Source organism: Battus philenor, unplaced genomic scaffold (assembly GCF_028537555.1).
Source record: "Battus philenor isolate CCGP_79_NKW_IND1 unplaced genomic scaffold, ilBatPhil1.0.hap1 SCAF_15, whole genome shotgun sequence".
Classification (NCBI taxonomy): domain Eukaryota; kingdom Metazoa; phylum Arthropoda; class Insecta; order Lepidoptera; family Papilionidae; genus Battus; species Battus philenor.
The window spans coordinates 10,491,876-10,510,044 of NW_027181677.1; the positions used below are offsets into that span (position 1 = coordinate 10,491,876).

At 33.4% G+C, this 18,169-nt stretch overlaps 1 protein-coding gene across 1 annotated transcript in view; it reads right to left on the reverse strand.

Moving 5' to 3' along the window:
- Positions 1 to 13,604: 13,604 nt before the first annotated feature.
- LOC137918652 (protein jim lovell-like) overlaps positions 13,605 to 18,169 on the reverse strand; it is a 31,016-nt gene continuing 26,451 nt past the window's right edge. The window contains exon 3 of the mRNA XM_068761504.1: positions 13,605 to 15,170. Coding sequence (XP_068617605.1) covers positions 14,530 to 15,170 — 641 coding nt within the window. The 3' untranslated portion in view covers positions 13,605 to 14,529. The remainder of the gene's footprint in view (positions 15,171 to 18,169) is intronic.

Consider the following 18,169-nt stretch of genomic DNA (forward strand, 5'->3'; position numbering starts at 1 on the left):
CTCATAATACATATTAACCAATGGTTGCAGGCCTTCCCATATCCCTGAGTTCTACATTCACAGAGTATACAGGGTTTAATATGTATGATTCGTTCTGGTATTTATAATTGTATTTAAAACCTTTTACCTGAGTTAAAATGTACACAATGAACATCAAAGGATCTCTGATAGGATATTCAAAATATTTACAAAGGATTTACTAGGATTCCCATTGTAGTTTTGGCTCAGAATTATAAATCATATATTTTAACGAATAAATTCTTCTTGTCATAGATAACAAAAATAGTTTTTTTTTATACAACAGGTCTTGTAGATGAAATAATTCAATTTTAAAAATAGAAGACTTAAAAACTGTTAGTATACAAAATGATTGTATTGTTTGTGATATCAATGTACCAGAAAATATTTAAATCTGTAAATAATGAAAAAAAAACCACTAGACTTTACTTTTCAACAAAGGTAAGATAATCGGATGCATTTTTGTTAAAAAAATATTGTTCTTAGAAGAGGAAGGTTTGAATGTGTTATTTATACTTGATGATTGTAAATAAGTGTAAAAGGTTTAGAGAAGTGAATGTATAGCCATTGTGAGTAGCAGCGGTCAAAGTTTGTTACAAATGAGCCATACATTCCTTCAAATCTTTTATTTGTATTTATAATCATTCTGAATAAAAATTATCAAAAGGAACTGTTTTTAGAGTCCGCACTTACATATGAGCAGGTTGTTGTCTCATTTCCACAAGTAGGTATAGTTATCTGTCACTTTTCCATTCAGAAAATGGTTTAAAATCCAATAATAAAACACGGGTGTAATTACTATGCCGTAGTCTTGAGATATTTTTTAATAGTAATCAGCATTATATAATTTCAGTCATGGTCCACTGCTGGACCTGCCTGCTGCCTTACCCAGAGACTTACAATAAATGGGTTGTAAATGAACTTCATCCGGCATCTTCCAACGACTTTGACAAGGTTGTCTCTTCTGAAACTGCCACCTCACCTTTTCAATCCTATACATACATGGCTATAATTAAAGTATCCCAACTTTAGTTCATTTATAACTTTCCTCATTTTCGATTCGATTTTGTAGAGAAATCACACACAGCCAGGATCAGTTGAGCGACTAAGCTTACCAATGAGGGTATGATTGGACAAGATATGTCTTGGTCTCCCAAATGCTGCACAGCCAGGTCTAAGCGTAATTAAAAACAAAATTCTATAGATAAAACAAATTAATAAACAGTTAAAGATATTTTTTTAAAATGATCTAATGCATCCGAATATTCGATCTCTGTTTAACTGTCTTTGTATTAAAATTAAAATGATTAATTAAAAAATTAAATCAACACTCCGTTTGTATGGACCGTATAGAAAAAGCCAAAATTATATGATATCAATAGTATTATAAAAGTAGATATGAAATATAACTGTACATAATCAATTTAATAACTGGATACAGATAATATAAATTTGAAATTAATCTAAAATTTTACTTCGATAAGTTTGTTTAAATTTTTAAATATTTCATTAAAAATAAAGTTAGTTCATTGAAATGGCGCAACAGGCCGTAGCGAAACGTTTCATTGGTTTTCGAAAATAAAAATGAAATATAGTTGGGCATTTTACGCAGGAATAGTTTTCAATTGGACTGTCTGTTAATATTTATTTAGTTACCATTTTCTACAGTAAAAAGAGTTAAGTAAATGAATTTCTATTTAAGTCCATCTTTCATGATATATTATTAAACAAGAATCGATTAAAATTTAAGTTTTGCTCGTACCTTAAGTGGATTATAATTTTCCCGCTAAAAGGCGTATAACAATCGAAAAAGTCCGCCAAATTTTGTCATAGCTCTGACGTCATCGGTCACGTGATTTCTCTCGCGGTGTTCGCTTTGTCTGGTATTTATTCAATATAATCAGTATATATATTTCTCTTTATTGTGCATATAACTGAAAGAAATTAATAAATAAAAAAGTTAAATTAAATAAAAAAAATTTTACAGGTTTCGGTAGCTCGAAAGATACTCGAAAATAATTTTAAATTTAAGCCTAATAGAAATACACGCATGTAAAACGACGGCAAGTTTTTGTGTCCATTGCTATCAAATATGTCAAGAGTTGACATTTTATTTTCCAAATTTTCGAGGCGGAGTGAAAAAACCGCTTGTGGATTCTCATTTACCGAAATTTATTTTTATGCAAATGTAAAGGCGGCTTAAATAAATAACTAATAGATTAATAAATAAAAGAATCTCGGAATCTTCTTCCTGCAGACAAGCAGTTAAATGTCGACTTACTTGTACAAACAGTGATGCGTCTAACTCGCCTATTCGCCTCTTCGATACAAAGGTGCTCTCCATGTTAAGCCAGCTCTTTATGTTCGAACTTAATATTCCATATCTGTTCATGACAACTTTTAAGAAATAAAAATTTCCTTAGTTTCTTACAACCCTTTAAGGTTTTTAAACCAATGACTAATCCCTCGAAAATTTTTCGTAACAAGCCAGAATAGGTGAAAATGTAAGCGAAGTCATAATATTAATATCACCACAATCAATATGAATTATTTTAAAAAAACGTGAAGGCGGCTTTAATGATTTTAAAAAAAGGATAAATTAATAATGATAACTATTTTAAAATTTTTTATTTGCGAATTAGAATTATTTCGATAGAAAAGTTTATCCATATTAAGCTAACACTTCTTTAGGTAAATCTACATTCAAATATCTGAATTCCATTGACGAGAGAATTCCAATCGCGTTACCATATCATAAAGGTATTAAAGAATAATTCTAAATTTGAATTGATGTTTATTTAAGTTTTATGAATTCTTATTCTATTTCTCGAATTGTGTATTGTGAACATTTTTACTGCCAGTCATTTACGATTTTAACTTTAGACTAAACTTATTAAATTAAACATTACTAATAATAATTATCGATGTATTGATGTAATTTATTAACGAACAACGGTATTTTCCGTTGGCAAATATTTTTAAATTTTCTAATTATAGGCAAGATGAATTTAGGCTATATAAGTCAATTGGTATTTGTTGGATCTTTGATTAGAATAGCAGATAATGGTATTTAATTATATTGCTAAATAGCAGTGCACTGTGTTCTGTAGCGTTACAGACTATTACTTATCATTAATAACGATACAAACGATTTGAAATTTCTAATTGTATTTTTACGAATAAAAATATACGTAAATAAGGTTAAATTTTTTCCCATAATAATTCAACACGACCACAGGAAACATGAAAGAATTAAAAATATATATTATTTCTAATCCGCACTCAAAGAGATCATGAACTCTTTTTAAGACTGGTTCAATAAAAAAACTCAGCGTTATGACCATCATACAGTATCCGGCGATAAATATTGCACATCTACCTTTGGAAAGAGACTGTCAGCTTCGTAGAGCGTTATCTCTATCGCACGAAAAATAAACAGTCCGGTATCTATTAGGAGCTGCTAAAACAAGTATAAGTAGCGTTAGGTTGTGGTAAAATAAAAAAAAATGTTCAAATTATGTTGTATTTCGCGCGACAGAGATAACGCTCTACGAATCCGAAATTAGCCGATTGTCGCTTTCCCAAGGTCGATGTGCAATATTTATCGCCAGGTAACGTACAATCGTTCAAATAATCCATATGTTTAGCATTTTTTTCTTAAATTAATAATTATGGTGTTTCATTTTGTACTCATTCAACGCGAATTGGTCCTGAACATGAGACACTTTGCCGACAGAAAAGAGACCGAAGTGAAACGATCTTTTGTAAATAATGATTCAAATTCAAAATATATTTATTCAAGTAGGCTTATGTGCACTTTTGAATTTTCGATTATTTTAACATTATATATAGTAAGCTACCATCGGCTGTGAATGCTGATCTGTTTAGAAGAGCAGGACAGAAACTCAACAGTTCCACTTTTTGTGTCGATCAAATGTCTTTCTATATTATTTCTGGACGCGTATCTTGAACGTTAATTTTTCTATAAATCTCTACACGTACCTATATTTTCATTACCAATGATCGAAACAGGTATAAACATTTCATGAAAAGGAAACCACGTTATGAATGTGCTTCTGATAGAAGTTAAGGCAACCGATGTTGTAGTTCTTGTTTATGTATCGATTTGTAAATCGATATAAATAAACCGATGGATTTAACCCTTTCGTTATCAGCGCCGGAGATAGCCGTCATCCAGCTTGTAATGTGTAAATCCCTGTTTTAACATTTATCACAGCCCGTTACTAAGAATTATTCTAACTTCCATTTTTAATTAATTTACCGGTAAAATCTGTAACACGAATGAGAAAATTCGAACGTCAGCTTACCGCCAAGCAATATGAACACTTTTTGGCGCACATGCCCGGTTCAGTAGCGTCACTTCGGCGAAACGGACTGCGATGAAGAAAGAGTTAATATCCATCTGATGTAAAAGTTTTAATGTGTTTGTAAAAAAAAACTTAAACTGTCCACTTCAAGAAAGATCGAAATCGGTCTCGAAATTTCTAGAAAAAAGACAAGGAAACAGGAAAATGCATATCTGTCACATCAAAGTTAAGGTATTTGTTTATTTATTTTTACTCGTGCGTTATGTTCATTGTAGTCACAATACTGACCAGATGTGTCATATACTTCTTTTTAATCGATAGACGCTCACTTCAAGGCATATGCCTCCCCCAAAGATTGCCACGATGGCTGGTCATGCGCTTCCAGCGACATCTCGATCCTTAACTGTGTCCTCGGTCCACCCATTGTTATACAACAGGACTCAAAATCTCTCCATCTTTTCTGATCACTGCCCTATGTAAAGTTATTACTTCTGATTTAACAAATGGTTCAGTAGATATTGAAATTAAAAATATATTTTTTATTATTAATTGATAATAACTATTTTTGTTCTAATTAAACCAATAAAAAATTTTTATGTCTTCAAATGGTACCACGTTATCTATAATATCCGAATATTCTTATTTTTCAGACTAAGATTCGAACGATTTGACATAACTTTGTAGCTGTTTTTTATTTATTGTTACCATAACCATCACTATTATGTAACTGTCGAAAATAGTTAATACAAGAAAATGTACTAGACCTTATTTTTCGATGAGCCAAACCAAGTGCCGGGTATAGTACACCTTACTGTATTCGTCAGAGTTAATACCAGACAATGTACACCCTAAGACATTGCTTAGTCTATCTATAGTTTGCGGAGTACAAACGCGTTTTCTTGCTATTTGCTGTTTGTTAGAAATACTATCTAACGTGCTTTCGGACTTCTGCATAAGCTGAGAAGGTTGTGGTGTCATAAGTCATCCTGTTTCATCTACAAGCAATCAATTTGAACCTCTAAGCGAACTGTCATACTATCTGAAACGTTTTTAGATTTTTCAAAAATTTCTGTTTCATTTTTCATAACATCATTTTATTTTTGATATAACTTGGTGTGTTTCTCAGGCAAAGACTTAGGAAAATTTAGTAAAAAAAGTTTATGCAAAAGTACTTTGCGATTTAACATAAATTGTTACTTGCACACCTTTTATAAAAATAGCCCCATGTTGACATTTCTTTACAACTATAATTGACACCCACTGATCTCATCTATCTATTTCACTTGCAAAAATTTAGTGGAAATAGCTCTATATTAACTATGTCTTGCGAATATAGTAGATGTAATCAATTTATCATCAATTTGTTTCGTGTATTACTGTCGATGGGTTATTAAAAAAAAAATTATGTTATAAACGATGGGTAGCAGCGTCCTCTGCGTACTTCAATTCTACACGCAGATTGCCCACTCGACTATTCAAGCGTGGCGATTATGACATATCTTAGACATCTTTGTGGGAGGCCTTTTCTTTGCTGTGGGCGTCTATGTGACGACGACAGAATGTATCCAAAAGCTTAAAAAACTGCATATAATCCAAAAAATACGGTACGCATTAAGTACTGCCGGTATTTATGAATTAGATCAAAATTTTAAACCTTTCATTATGTTCAAAAACATTACTTTCAACATGGAGAATGACTAAAAAAACTCCGCCATTTTCGTTCACTAACAAAATTCATTTAGCCATTAGGTACCTCACGAACATCTAATTTATTGAATAGAAAATTAACAATAAATTAACGACGTAATTTAAGCTGTATTTTTTGTGCTCACTTCTTGTGGTATGTTGAATAGAAAAACAATTTAATAATGTTATATTTAATAGTTTCTAACATGTTTATCTTGAGGTATATCTGTTCTGAAACATCTCGTGTGCGTCTCCATTTCTCTGCTCACATACCTCAGGCGGTGACCAGCAATTTCGTGACCACTAACTGAATCATTAAATTAATTTAACTCTGTACTTAAATTATTTTCATTCACTTGACGTAAATTAACATAACTAAGGTTGTATCGAGTTTATAGCAAATATTTAAACCCATTTGCATCGTATGAAAATATATTTTTCATATAAAAGTAAAATTCATGTTTGCACATTTATTAATAATTTTGTGCGGTATATTTGTAATGTGGAATGCGTATATCCACTTCACAACGTTTAATTTTAAAATTGGTAAATAGATATTTTACTTCGCTTTTAGTTTACAAATAAATTCAGTTACCAATAAGGACAACCAAAATAACGAATCCTCGCCAAGTAATGTAACACTTGTCAGCATCAGTGGTATTCTGTGCGATCATATATCAGATCATACGGCATATGTTAAAAGCTGCTTCGTATATATACGCTCCTGTCATAGTGAGCAGGAAATTTAGCGTGTATATACACCTTTATGATGCAAATGGGTAATAACGTAAGGCATAGCCTGTATCAGTGTTTAAGTAAACTAAAAACATACAAAACCGTGTGATATGAAACGAATAAAGGCAATGTAGAAAATGTACACAAAGTTACCTCATTCCGGGATGGAATCAAATGTATAATTATAGAGTATTTGAAATGTAGAATGTTATTTGCCATAGTTCACCTACTGCGTTCCAATATAACTCTGCGTTCTTATTTGAAAATTATATACCAATTTTTTTTTCATTATTCAATAAATAAATAATTAAAATTATAATGTGTATCTAATAATTGGCGGAACTGTAAAGGAACGCTCAGGGCTTACGAATTTCTAGAATAAATTTCGCAGCTAGTAACACTTGAATATATTTCCACTTAACTGAACAAATTTATAATTTTTTTTTAATTAGAACGATTTGTGAAATGTTTTTTTTTACCGGATGCTTATATAAATATATAAAAGACATCGTGAAAATGTTACCGGATTCGTATTCGAGTGTTACTATTTGCGCACATATAAAACGAATCTGCTTGCATTTGCTCAATTTCATATGTTCGATGACCTTGTAAGCAATTAATGTCCACCGTTTATGTTAGTCGATAATTTTGTATTTATAAAAATGTATATTAAATTGAAAATAAAAGGGTTTATGTGAATAACGCTCTGTGTTTTTTTTTTGTTTGACCTGACCATCATCATTTAAACCAGGGGTGAGCAACATTTTTACTCACGGGCCAATTTAAATTTTGAAGCTTTATGACGGGTAGCACATTATCTAACACTTATTAATAATTTACTAAATTTTATTATAATTGAACATTAGAATAAGAAAATGTACAAATTGTAACGAAAAAAATTAAAAAGGAATAAATATTCTAGAAAATTTTAATGAAAAACATTGCACCGTTTTTTCAATAGAAGCGTATATGTAATACGTACTCAGCTTTCTAACCGTTTAACACTCAGTTTTGATTGGTGGTTATTATAAATTGTTTCGGTTTAGTATGTACCACCATTTCATTATAATTAATTTTAAAATAACAAATTGAAGAGAGAAAGTCGATAAAATAAGTTTAATTTTAGAAATTCTTGGCAGAAATGTTTGACGGCCCTTGGACCGCGTGTTGCACATCTCTGATTCAAACAGTAGTTGCCTACCTCTAAAGATTTTGAAAACCACCGTCTGGAAGCGTCTTCCGGCGACCTGAACATGCTAGGTGGACATTGTACATCCGTATCGGTCGGTGGTCTCCAGTCCCAAGCGTTGAGGCCCTAGCGACGAAAATAATATGTAAAGACTCGAATCGTGGCTTCTAGACAACCCTTGAGCTTGGTAATTACCTAGCTTATATTTATTGATACCTGCACTACTTTTGCAGGCCCGATTTCAACTACCAAAACAGTGTAAAGACTTAAATAACCAACGTGCTTCTTTCGTCTCGGGATAGTAGATGAAAATATGTAACTAAAAAAAACATGAAATATAATCTCTCTAAAGCGTGTACATTATAGTAAGTGCACAATTACTAGTCGTCTACTGAGGTATATGAAAGTCAGGACGGGGGAGGTTGACGTCAAGCTGTCAGTTCTGTAATATCTCGTGTGCGTCTTGTCAACTGCATTTTCACACGTCTCGCTGCCTAAACACTTGCTGCGCACACGCTATGATCACCACTGCTGCACTTGCTGCGAGAAGTAACAACATTAGCTTTCATATTTTTGGTAAAATGAAAACAAATTCGCACCACCGGCCGTAAAGGCTCTGCCAAGGTTATTAATACAACTTTGTAAAGTGTGGAATCAAAAGGTTTTATTTTAAATTCGGTTTAATGGCCTGCACTGTGGAGAAAATGTCCAGATGTATAGGGTTTCACTGCGATGAAGACTGTCCATTGCAGGGGGGTGAGCTAAAAGGAACTGTACTAATCTGCACTGATTCTATTTTTAACAGGAAAGTCTGTCATAATTTCTTAATAAAATATAAAAATTAAAGTGTTCGTTTATATGTTTTACATGTTAAATAATATAAGTTTAATGATATTTAACCATGTTAATCTCTATTCCTTTTTAAAATAGGCATTGGGTTGACCGAATAGCTTGCAGAACAGATGGCTGCTGAGGTCTTAAGATTCCGGAGTAGAACATCCACACATACTATGGACTGACGACTCTATCAATTTCGTTGGAAGATGTTAAATGGAGACCGTTTGTGAACATAATGATTTTTTGCTAATATTAAGTTACATACGTCAATACTGACGATATTTCGTCAGTTGGCCGCTGGAACAAGATTCCAGAGTAGCACATCCATTATAAAGTTGGACAGACGACCTTGTTACAGTCATTGGAAGGTACGACGGCATCGACAAAACGGAAATTTTTCACGGACGCCGTCTCCCGCGTGCTCCGCAGTATCTAGGTGGACGCGCTCTTCGTCCAGGTCTTCATGAGGCATGGGGGGTTCTCCCAGTACCTTAAGTAGTTTAAGTTCAAGGAGGACCACTCGTGCTTTTGTGAGCCGGACGTGGACCAGACCGTGATCCACCTGGTAGCCCACTACTGATCCATATTTGGACGACTTCGGGCCGACTCCGAATGCCCGTTAGCATTAAGATTGGCGAGAACTCTATGGCCTCGCTAATCAAAAACGAGGAAGCAAGACCAACGTTCCTAAAAATGTGCAAAACTTCCCAAAAATTGCGGAAAACGTGATGAAAAGAAACAAAGGGTTGAGCTAAAATTAAAAAATTGTAAATAAGAGTGTGAAAATAGATAAATAAATAAGTAAATAAAATAGTTTATATAAAAATAGATATAGAATAGATCAAAAATGTGATGTAGAATAAAAACAAAGTCCCTGTCCCACAATAGACAGAGGAACGTATATAAAAAAAATTCACTGGAAGTAGCTGAATGCAGGTTATTTTCAACTGGGCTTTCTGGAAACATACTACATAGTAAATATGTTCTAATATTAATTTCACAAAATTTACGTCTACGTCATATTTCGTTTCGTTATAGTACGTACGTCAATAGCGACGATATTTCGACAGTATTGACGTATGAACACAAATTGGTTACAAGCAAAACATGGAACCGTAAGTTGTTTAGAAAATAAAAATCTATAATTAACGATTTCAATACACGGGTCAACTTTAGCATATATGGCTTCATCTCATGTAAAGCTTCGGAGCAGATTAATAAAAGTTGAAGTCAAACATTGTTATGCAAAACATGCGGTCTCGTTTGAACATTTAATACCTTTGAAAAGTTTGATTCTGCATGCGCAATAATAATTTTGTATATTTAACTTTCAATCATTTATTGACGTAAGGATCTATGATCACGTTTTTCATAGAATTAAAACAGTTGTTTTATGTTTTACAAATTTTGTTTCAAATTGTAAATATATTGAATAAAGATTATTTCGATTTTAATTATAAAAAGGTTTCAAAAACATTTTAACACATGCGCTATTTTTAATGCGATTTTAATATTTTTATTCCTTTTTCTTTATTCTTTATATGGCAAGTGCAATCTAAGTTAACTTTATATTTTAATTTATTATTGTATTTATAATTATGTATTATATTGTATTTATGACTGTACTGTACTGTATATAAAAGATGAATGCTATACATTTGCATGTACATGTGTTTGCTTAAATGTATGTGTATTTTGTCTTTATCACTCTACTGTTCTGTACAATGTAGCTATTGAAAGCTTGGCTTTTTGTGTGAGGAAAGATGCGCAAGATTTTGTAACAAAAAATTTAAGCCACACATATTAGTAAGGATTGTATGGACTGACCCGAACATTTTGCTTATTTTGTCTATATAATTAGTTTGCCTTAAAACCCTTTGTTTATCATGTACAGATGCTGTTTGCACGTTGGCATTTACTATTTCATCGGGTTTTACGAAGCGCGTGATCTCTCTAGAAAACTTCGACTTCAATAAACCGCTAAGATCTTCGGTTAAGTTAGGCGGATTTTTTTTTGAAGTTTCTTGGCTCAAATACACTTGAAGGAGCCGAAACTTGACTTGATCGCATGCAACTTTATATAAGAATAGAAACAAAATGTAATTAAACTTGGTCATTAGTATTATTTACAGGATCTCTGAATAATGTCCGTTAATGTCTGTGGGAGGCTTTATCACTTTTTCCTTCAAGCCTTATAAAAGGCATTGGCAGCGGATTCGATGTTCGACCGTAGGTCGTAGGTCGGCGGATATAAATCTGCTTGCGCTTGACGAAATAGATTGAAAAATTCCAGCTGTTCCCCAAAACGTTGAATCAATACTAACTTTGTTACGCTACTATTACATTAGTATGTAAAGGCACTTAGTGCTCTTATGCTTTTCATTATTTCTAAAACCATCGATTTTATATTATATGTCATACATTAATTGACAGTGACACGTTGCAGGATTGATCCTTTAGGCAATTTCTATACCGTGTGATCAATATTTGTCTCTTTGTTAATTTTAAGTCATTTAGAGGTGTAGATTCTATTTTCGTAAAATATCTTTTATTTAGGTGTACATGCACACTTATTGGAATTCTAAGTAAAAACTTGTCGTTGAAAAATTTATCGACCTTAATAGATGTGATAAAAATAATGAGAAAATAGTTGAGTTGGTAACAAACGCAGTAACGGCGGCGCTGGCTACGGGCGAAAGGCGAGATGACAAAGTAAAACATCCAAAGTGGTATTTCATAGTTTTATTTTTTACACTTTACTTCTGTGACCGTAAACGAATTTTTCTACATCGCTCCATTTCATTTCAAATACACGATAGAATGATACTAAGAACATAAATATTTTTTCGTATTATTTTAAGATCAAATAGATAATCTTTTTTACATCCTAATGTAACGATTTCATTTAATTTAATTTGTATATTAGGCAAAATACAACAAATTAAATTACACAACTTATAATTAATTATACTCTTTATCGGAGAACAATTAGTCTAAAAGCTTAAATTATTGCAATTACAATATATATAAATACTCGTAACAAAAATGAAGGAACTAAATATTTGAAACTAGTAAATTAATTAAATCACAAGTTTTATCAACTAAAAATACTCAATACCTTAACGTTACGTACATATTATTATTTACGTACTTACATTTGGCTCCCAATGAAAATATTTCGTAAAAACTTGAAAACGCGCCTCGAATTTCAAATTATGAAGTCAAAATATGAGAAAAAACAATTAGTACTACTCTAGTAGGCAAAGTTAACAGGAACTTCCAATCATTAAAACAATCAATAAAGCAGAGTCCAAGCAATGTCAAAGCCAGATGTAATTTGTAAGACAAAAAAACATGAAAGAACAAAAAGTACTTCGAAAATGTAATAAAACGTACCTACTCCTAACATCATTTAATCGTCGTACATATCATTAACAAATAACAAAACTTAATTAAAACGTTTCAATTAAAACTTTAACAAAATCACTCTAATACTGCTGAATTTGTACCAATTAGGTAAAATCTACAAATCGACAACACAATATTTCGATCACAAGTCACAACACAAGTGAGGTACAGATTAAAATAAAGGCGCGCAACACAAGAGCCAGTGCAAACGGCGGTCGCCGACAAATTCTAACCTCAATGACATTTTGGCACATCAAATATTCCATACCGTCGAGTCGTTTACGTTATTTAATGAACATCAATCTAGTTAAACACCGGCTAATACCATTATCTCTTTACATAACTACTTTACAAAGTTCTTGCATCATGCAACGTTAAAAGTTTAATGAATTTTATATTAGTTTTAATATCAAAACATTTGATATCCAGTTAAAAGTGATAAAACAAAATAAACTAAGCGAAACCTCTGTTAAACTATAGGTACATATTCAATTATACATTTTTTTAATATATAAAATCCCTGTAATGATAATATTGTTACATAATGACGTGACACTAGGTGTGAACTACTGAAGTTGCGAATTTTTGCTTCTCGGGAGTTACTGTGATAAAGTGTATTGTACAATTATATAAAATAGAGTCGTAAATAGTGTTCAGTCTTCTGTTAAAGAGTTTTGCGGTTCTGTAATATGTGACGACGACTACGGTTCATTCATTTTGACAATTTAAACGTGACGTGAGTCACTCGCGGAAATAATTCCGTTCGAAAATCACGCGGTGAATTTTAGTGAAACATGGTCACGTGACTTGTACAATTCTACAACACAAATATATTATTTATACATTAGATATACATTCGTGAACATTTCTAATTTTATTTGGAAGAGAAAACATTAAATACTTTTAATATAGCTACAAATCAGTGATGTTAACTAAACCACATTTACAATAAATCCCTCGGTGACGTCACAGCTACATCACGTGTCACTAATTATGTATTCGATTGTATACAATTACCTAAAACCAGGTTGGAATAAACCATTTATTCTAGACCTTCGTATTATTCACTAAAAATTTTGAAAGCTCCTTTTTATTTGAACATTGAGTGCAGATACTTTATTTGTCTAAACCGGGCGCGCACTGTCATGGTAATGTTATTATGTTTTGATGACGTCGATGCGGTTGATTTTATTATCTGTGATCGAGAAATTGCCTACGTCACTCGGTCGACGGGACCACCCGAGCCGCTGCGTACCTGTGCGAATGAGATCACGAACTACTTAATTATCCCGTGCCTACGATTCTTTAAAAATTAATCAGTGTTCAAATAATGCTTACGATTATTGTAATATAACTATGAGGGTGAAAATTTATAATTAATTGGTAGAAAATTGAAACGACAGTTTTTAGCGGTGTATTTTTTAATGATCGATTTGTGAGTTTGCGTGTGTGTGACTAGTGCGTCGCGGACTTCCCTCTGATCTGTCTGTGCCATGTATCGACATCCGATAGCCGAACGGTTCACTGTATTCACATCACTAAAACTACAACAATTACAAATACACTACTATTTATCATTTAGACACAGAATGTCGACTTAATCAAAGGGTAATTCAGTTATAATTTCCATTAATTACCAATTATCTATTTACAATTAAAAATTGTTTATAGTCGAATATTATCTATTATTACGAGATATTTTACAAACTTTGGTGAAATTCAGAAGTAAACTCACATATAACATATCTACATTGGGATCTTTTCCGATGATATACGGCAAGATTTCATTAGACAGTCGCCACTTAATTAGAATAAAACAATTAAAATTGATTACGAACTAATATCTTAATAAGGAATGTTTGTTTGGAATGTTAACAAGACGTACGCCGCAGAATGAACAATCACAACACCTTCCATACTCATTGCACTCCTTCGGAATAATAAATAACCGCCTATCATTTAATCACAAAGTTATAATATACATTTACAATATTAACACATCTTTTTAAATATAAATTTAACTAATATTAAATGCGCGCTCGGGGCCGCTTGACATACTTTCTAATACATTGTTCGACGGTGCGAGCGAAACTGAAACTCTTTCAGTGTATTGCAGCTAAGTTCTTTGAACTTTATCTTCCAGATAGTGTTTCACGATAAAGACTGGAGATGAGACTTAGAAGCCCAACACACTGAATTGATTTCAGTTGCGTCGTCAGCGGCTACGCGCATCGCTAATATTGAAGTCGGATTCGCATTTTGATAGTTAAACGTACATGTTAATTAATACCGAGATGACGGCGTTTACATTCCTAGGTGTTGTAAAATTTAGTCCTGGCCGTTGTGATGCAGAAGAGTGCGATTGTCTGGAGGATGTGGATGTGAGGGCGTACGGTAAGTGTCGCCCTCTTCATCCGCCGAGTTCTCTTTCGACCTGTCACTCTTACAATCCTCCTCTTTCGTCACCCCGGACAGTGAGTCCAGAGCCATCGGCATCGACTGATAGAGATCTCGAGCTTTGTCATTGGGCGGTAGAAGATGCAACATGTTAAGGGGCATGGGGAATCCGGGAGGGAATTCGGGATAGAAACCTTGTTGGAAGGGATTGAACATTGGATTCGAGGCGATATCTGGTTCCGAGCTGGCTGGTCTTTGGCTGGTGTTCTGGTGGTCGTCTTTGTCGTGGTGTTTGGATGGGTGGTTGTTGTTGTTGTTGCCGGAGTTGAGATTGAGTACGTCTAGTGGCCCGCCGATGCAGTCCTTCCGCAGCTGTTCCAGCTTCAAGCTCTTGCCGTATTTACCGCGCACGTACATGAGAAGCGAGTTATATGGTATCCCGAAGATCCGTGATGCTTGGCTAGTCGTCATTTTCTTGTTCCACACGTGCTGCAGTGCCTCAGTCAGTTCGGCGTTGGTCCACGAGCGAGGCGGGCCGCCGCGCGGGGCGCTGTGCTGTCCTTTTGGTCGCCCTGCCGACAAACAAAAATCGTTGTTAATCAATAGAATAACATAAAGTATTTTTAAAGCATCAGTTAAATTACAAGTTTATAATTAATAATATGAATATTATAACGAGCGTTTTCTTCCACATAACCTTTAGAAGCTTAAGTGTCAGTCATGTCCATAAATATACTATTAAAATTAAACATCTATACGTACATATATTCTCATAAGATGGACAGAAAGGAGAGGCCTATGGCTGAGTTTAGAATAAATTTGTACGTTTTTATTTAGTAACTTGCTACTTTTAACGATTCTTAACTTCAAATACAATATAGACTTTAATGTTAAAAATGTAACAATGTGACGTGCCCAATAAAATATAATTTGTTTAAACATTCTAGGCTTGTTTGTTTTTCTTTTATTATAGATTATTCGTTGCAATACGCCCAGTTTTGAATCTAATTCAAACCGAACAAAAATAGTTTATACGTTTAATCACGAAACTAGAATTTGTTTTTTACATAGTCGTTTTATATTACAATTGAACTTAAAAATGATAAAACTATTAATATGATATGGATGTAAAAAATGAGGTTTTTTTAGAAATTTGTGCTATTTTATTTTCAAGAAAGATGACACTGATTCTGATCCTAATCCTCATCACTGTACCATATGATTGTCGACTACAAGATGGCGACAAGACTTTGTTAGTTTCGAAAGACGCTGGATCCTAATTAAATGAGCAAATATATAAATATAGCAGTCACATGTCTCGACAAACCGCGAGTCACCGCGGGTCGTTCGTCAGCAACCGCAAGTTTAAAATTAAACGCCGATAAAGTCGTCGGAAAAGTTCTCGCATGTATTACGAAACGTTAATTGCATTACGAGGGGTAGAGTTTAGTGATTTACGAGCGACGAAGTGCGGACGCACGACATGTGCCGTGTAGCCGCTATTAGCGGGGTATCTAATACCCGTGTTTCGGCTGAACCGTATTTCGGCTGAGCCGGGATCGCTTATTAATTCGCGACCCGCACGCGACTTGTCGGACACGGCGACGTCTCCCTGCAACTCTGTGCTATAATTTCGACGGATCACGTTAACTCGATACTGATCGCGGGCCGATGTATCGATGTTTCATTATCAAAATTTGTTTTTCTTTTAATAGTGTTCGCGGGTCACGCGACGTCGGTCGGAAAGAAAATTATAAGGACGTTCCTCGGATAGCTCGTTAGAGCGCCGTGCATGTGACGCCGTCTCGGCCGATGTCGCTAATCGATCGACGTGTATTGTGCGCGTCTAGGGATGTACTTTAATATATCCAAAGATATCGACTTGTATGAATTATTTGGAACATAAAGTTTAGCTAAATGGAACAAAAAAATCTTTTTTTTTTAACATCATCATGGTTACCATATCAGCCGATAGCAACAGGAAATGGTTCGATAGTGTAAACGATTATTAAGTGGTTATAACACTCGGAAATTGAATTAAATTGCTATAGCTACTGTACAAAGGATATTATGAAAATGGTCACTAAAAACCTGGTCTGATGGTTCTGGGCTTTTTAACTGAAAGATGCATATATGAGAAGGCTCGATTTATTTTTAATTCTTTTTACGTTTGCTGTCTGATTGTTGATGTTGATGTTAACCGCGATATATACGGAGAATTGAAATTTGATAAGAACACGTATTCCTTGCACCTAATAAAGATAAAGAGTTTTAAGTAATTTCACTCGAAAAGAGGTTTATAGGGGCATTGAACACACGAGCGGAGGACAGTTAGTAAAATATACCGACCGAGATATTCCAGGAATAAATTATTCACTGTAATGTTTATACATTCTTTACAACTTTATATTAAATTGTCAAATACATAATAATGCACGCTTTCGAACTATTTTTTCAAGAAAGGCTTTTAAAAAGTTCATTTTACCACAAAACGGCGTAATGCTAAATAATCTGTCTCTTTAATCGTGAATACTTAGTTGTAGTGCTTCCAGAAAAGTCCATAGGCTCATTTTATTTAAGGGTAGTAAGCTAATTTGCGTTATTTATTTTAATTTGCTAATTACTTTATAATTTAATAAGTTATTACAGATATTCGATGAATGCGATTGAACGGGTGGCAGCCCTGGTGAAGCGACGCGGCCGGGGGCATTCAAAGCATACGTTAGACTCGCCGCCTGTTCCCCTATGAGATACACTATCAGATCGTCTTAATAAACATTCACTGAGAGACAATGCGTTTAGCATTCGCGGCAACTACGCTGCAGCTACTATTTAGCTTATTTAGCATGCTATTTGCTATTGTTAACAGTTTGCGAAACGTATAAATTTTACACAAAGATTAGTGACTGTTATCAATGATATTTATTACAGTTTTGGTACAAAATAAATAATTACGTAAAAATTGTAATAATAAAATGAAACTTGGTATTAGTGTTTATTGTTTATCGGGTATTTGATAAAATTAAAATAATATTTATATTTTTATTCAAGTAGGCATTAATCGCACTGTCGAATCGTCAATAATCCTAATATTATCAATGGACAGCTACAAAATGCTAATAAAGCTGATCTGCTGTGAGGGAGCAAGCAAGAAACTCGACAATTGTTCTTTTTAAAGAATTAATAATGTCTCTTTTAAAAGACTATTTTCGAAGTGTACATTATAATGGTTGATCCATGTAATTGAGACAACAAACCTAGTTCATTAGTTATATATCCATAAGAATTATTTTAAAATATACTTTTAATTTTAGACTTAGAATTAAAAAAATAATGGTCTATGATAAGGTTTAGAAACTTTATTAAATATGCGTTAAATAAGACCCATCAAGGAAAGACAAAGAAACATTGAGCAAATACGATAAAGATTTTTGTAATACGTTTGTAATTCTAGGTGTTGATGAGTGAAAATGAGATATTACTGGTTTTTGTATTTCAAAACCACACAAAGGTATCAAGGTGATGTAACGTCTGTCTCCCTCCATATGTTATTATGACTTATCCTCGTCTG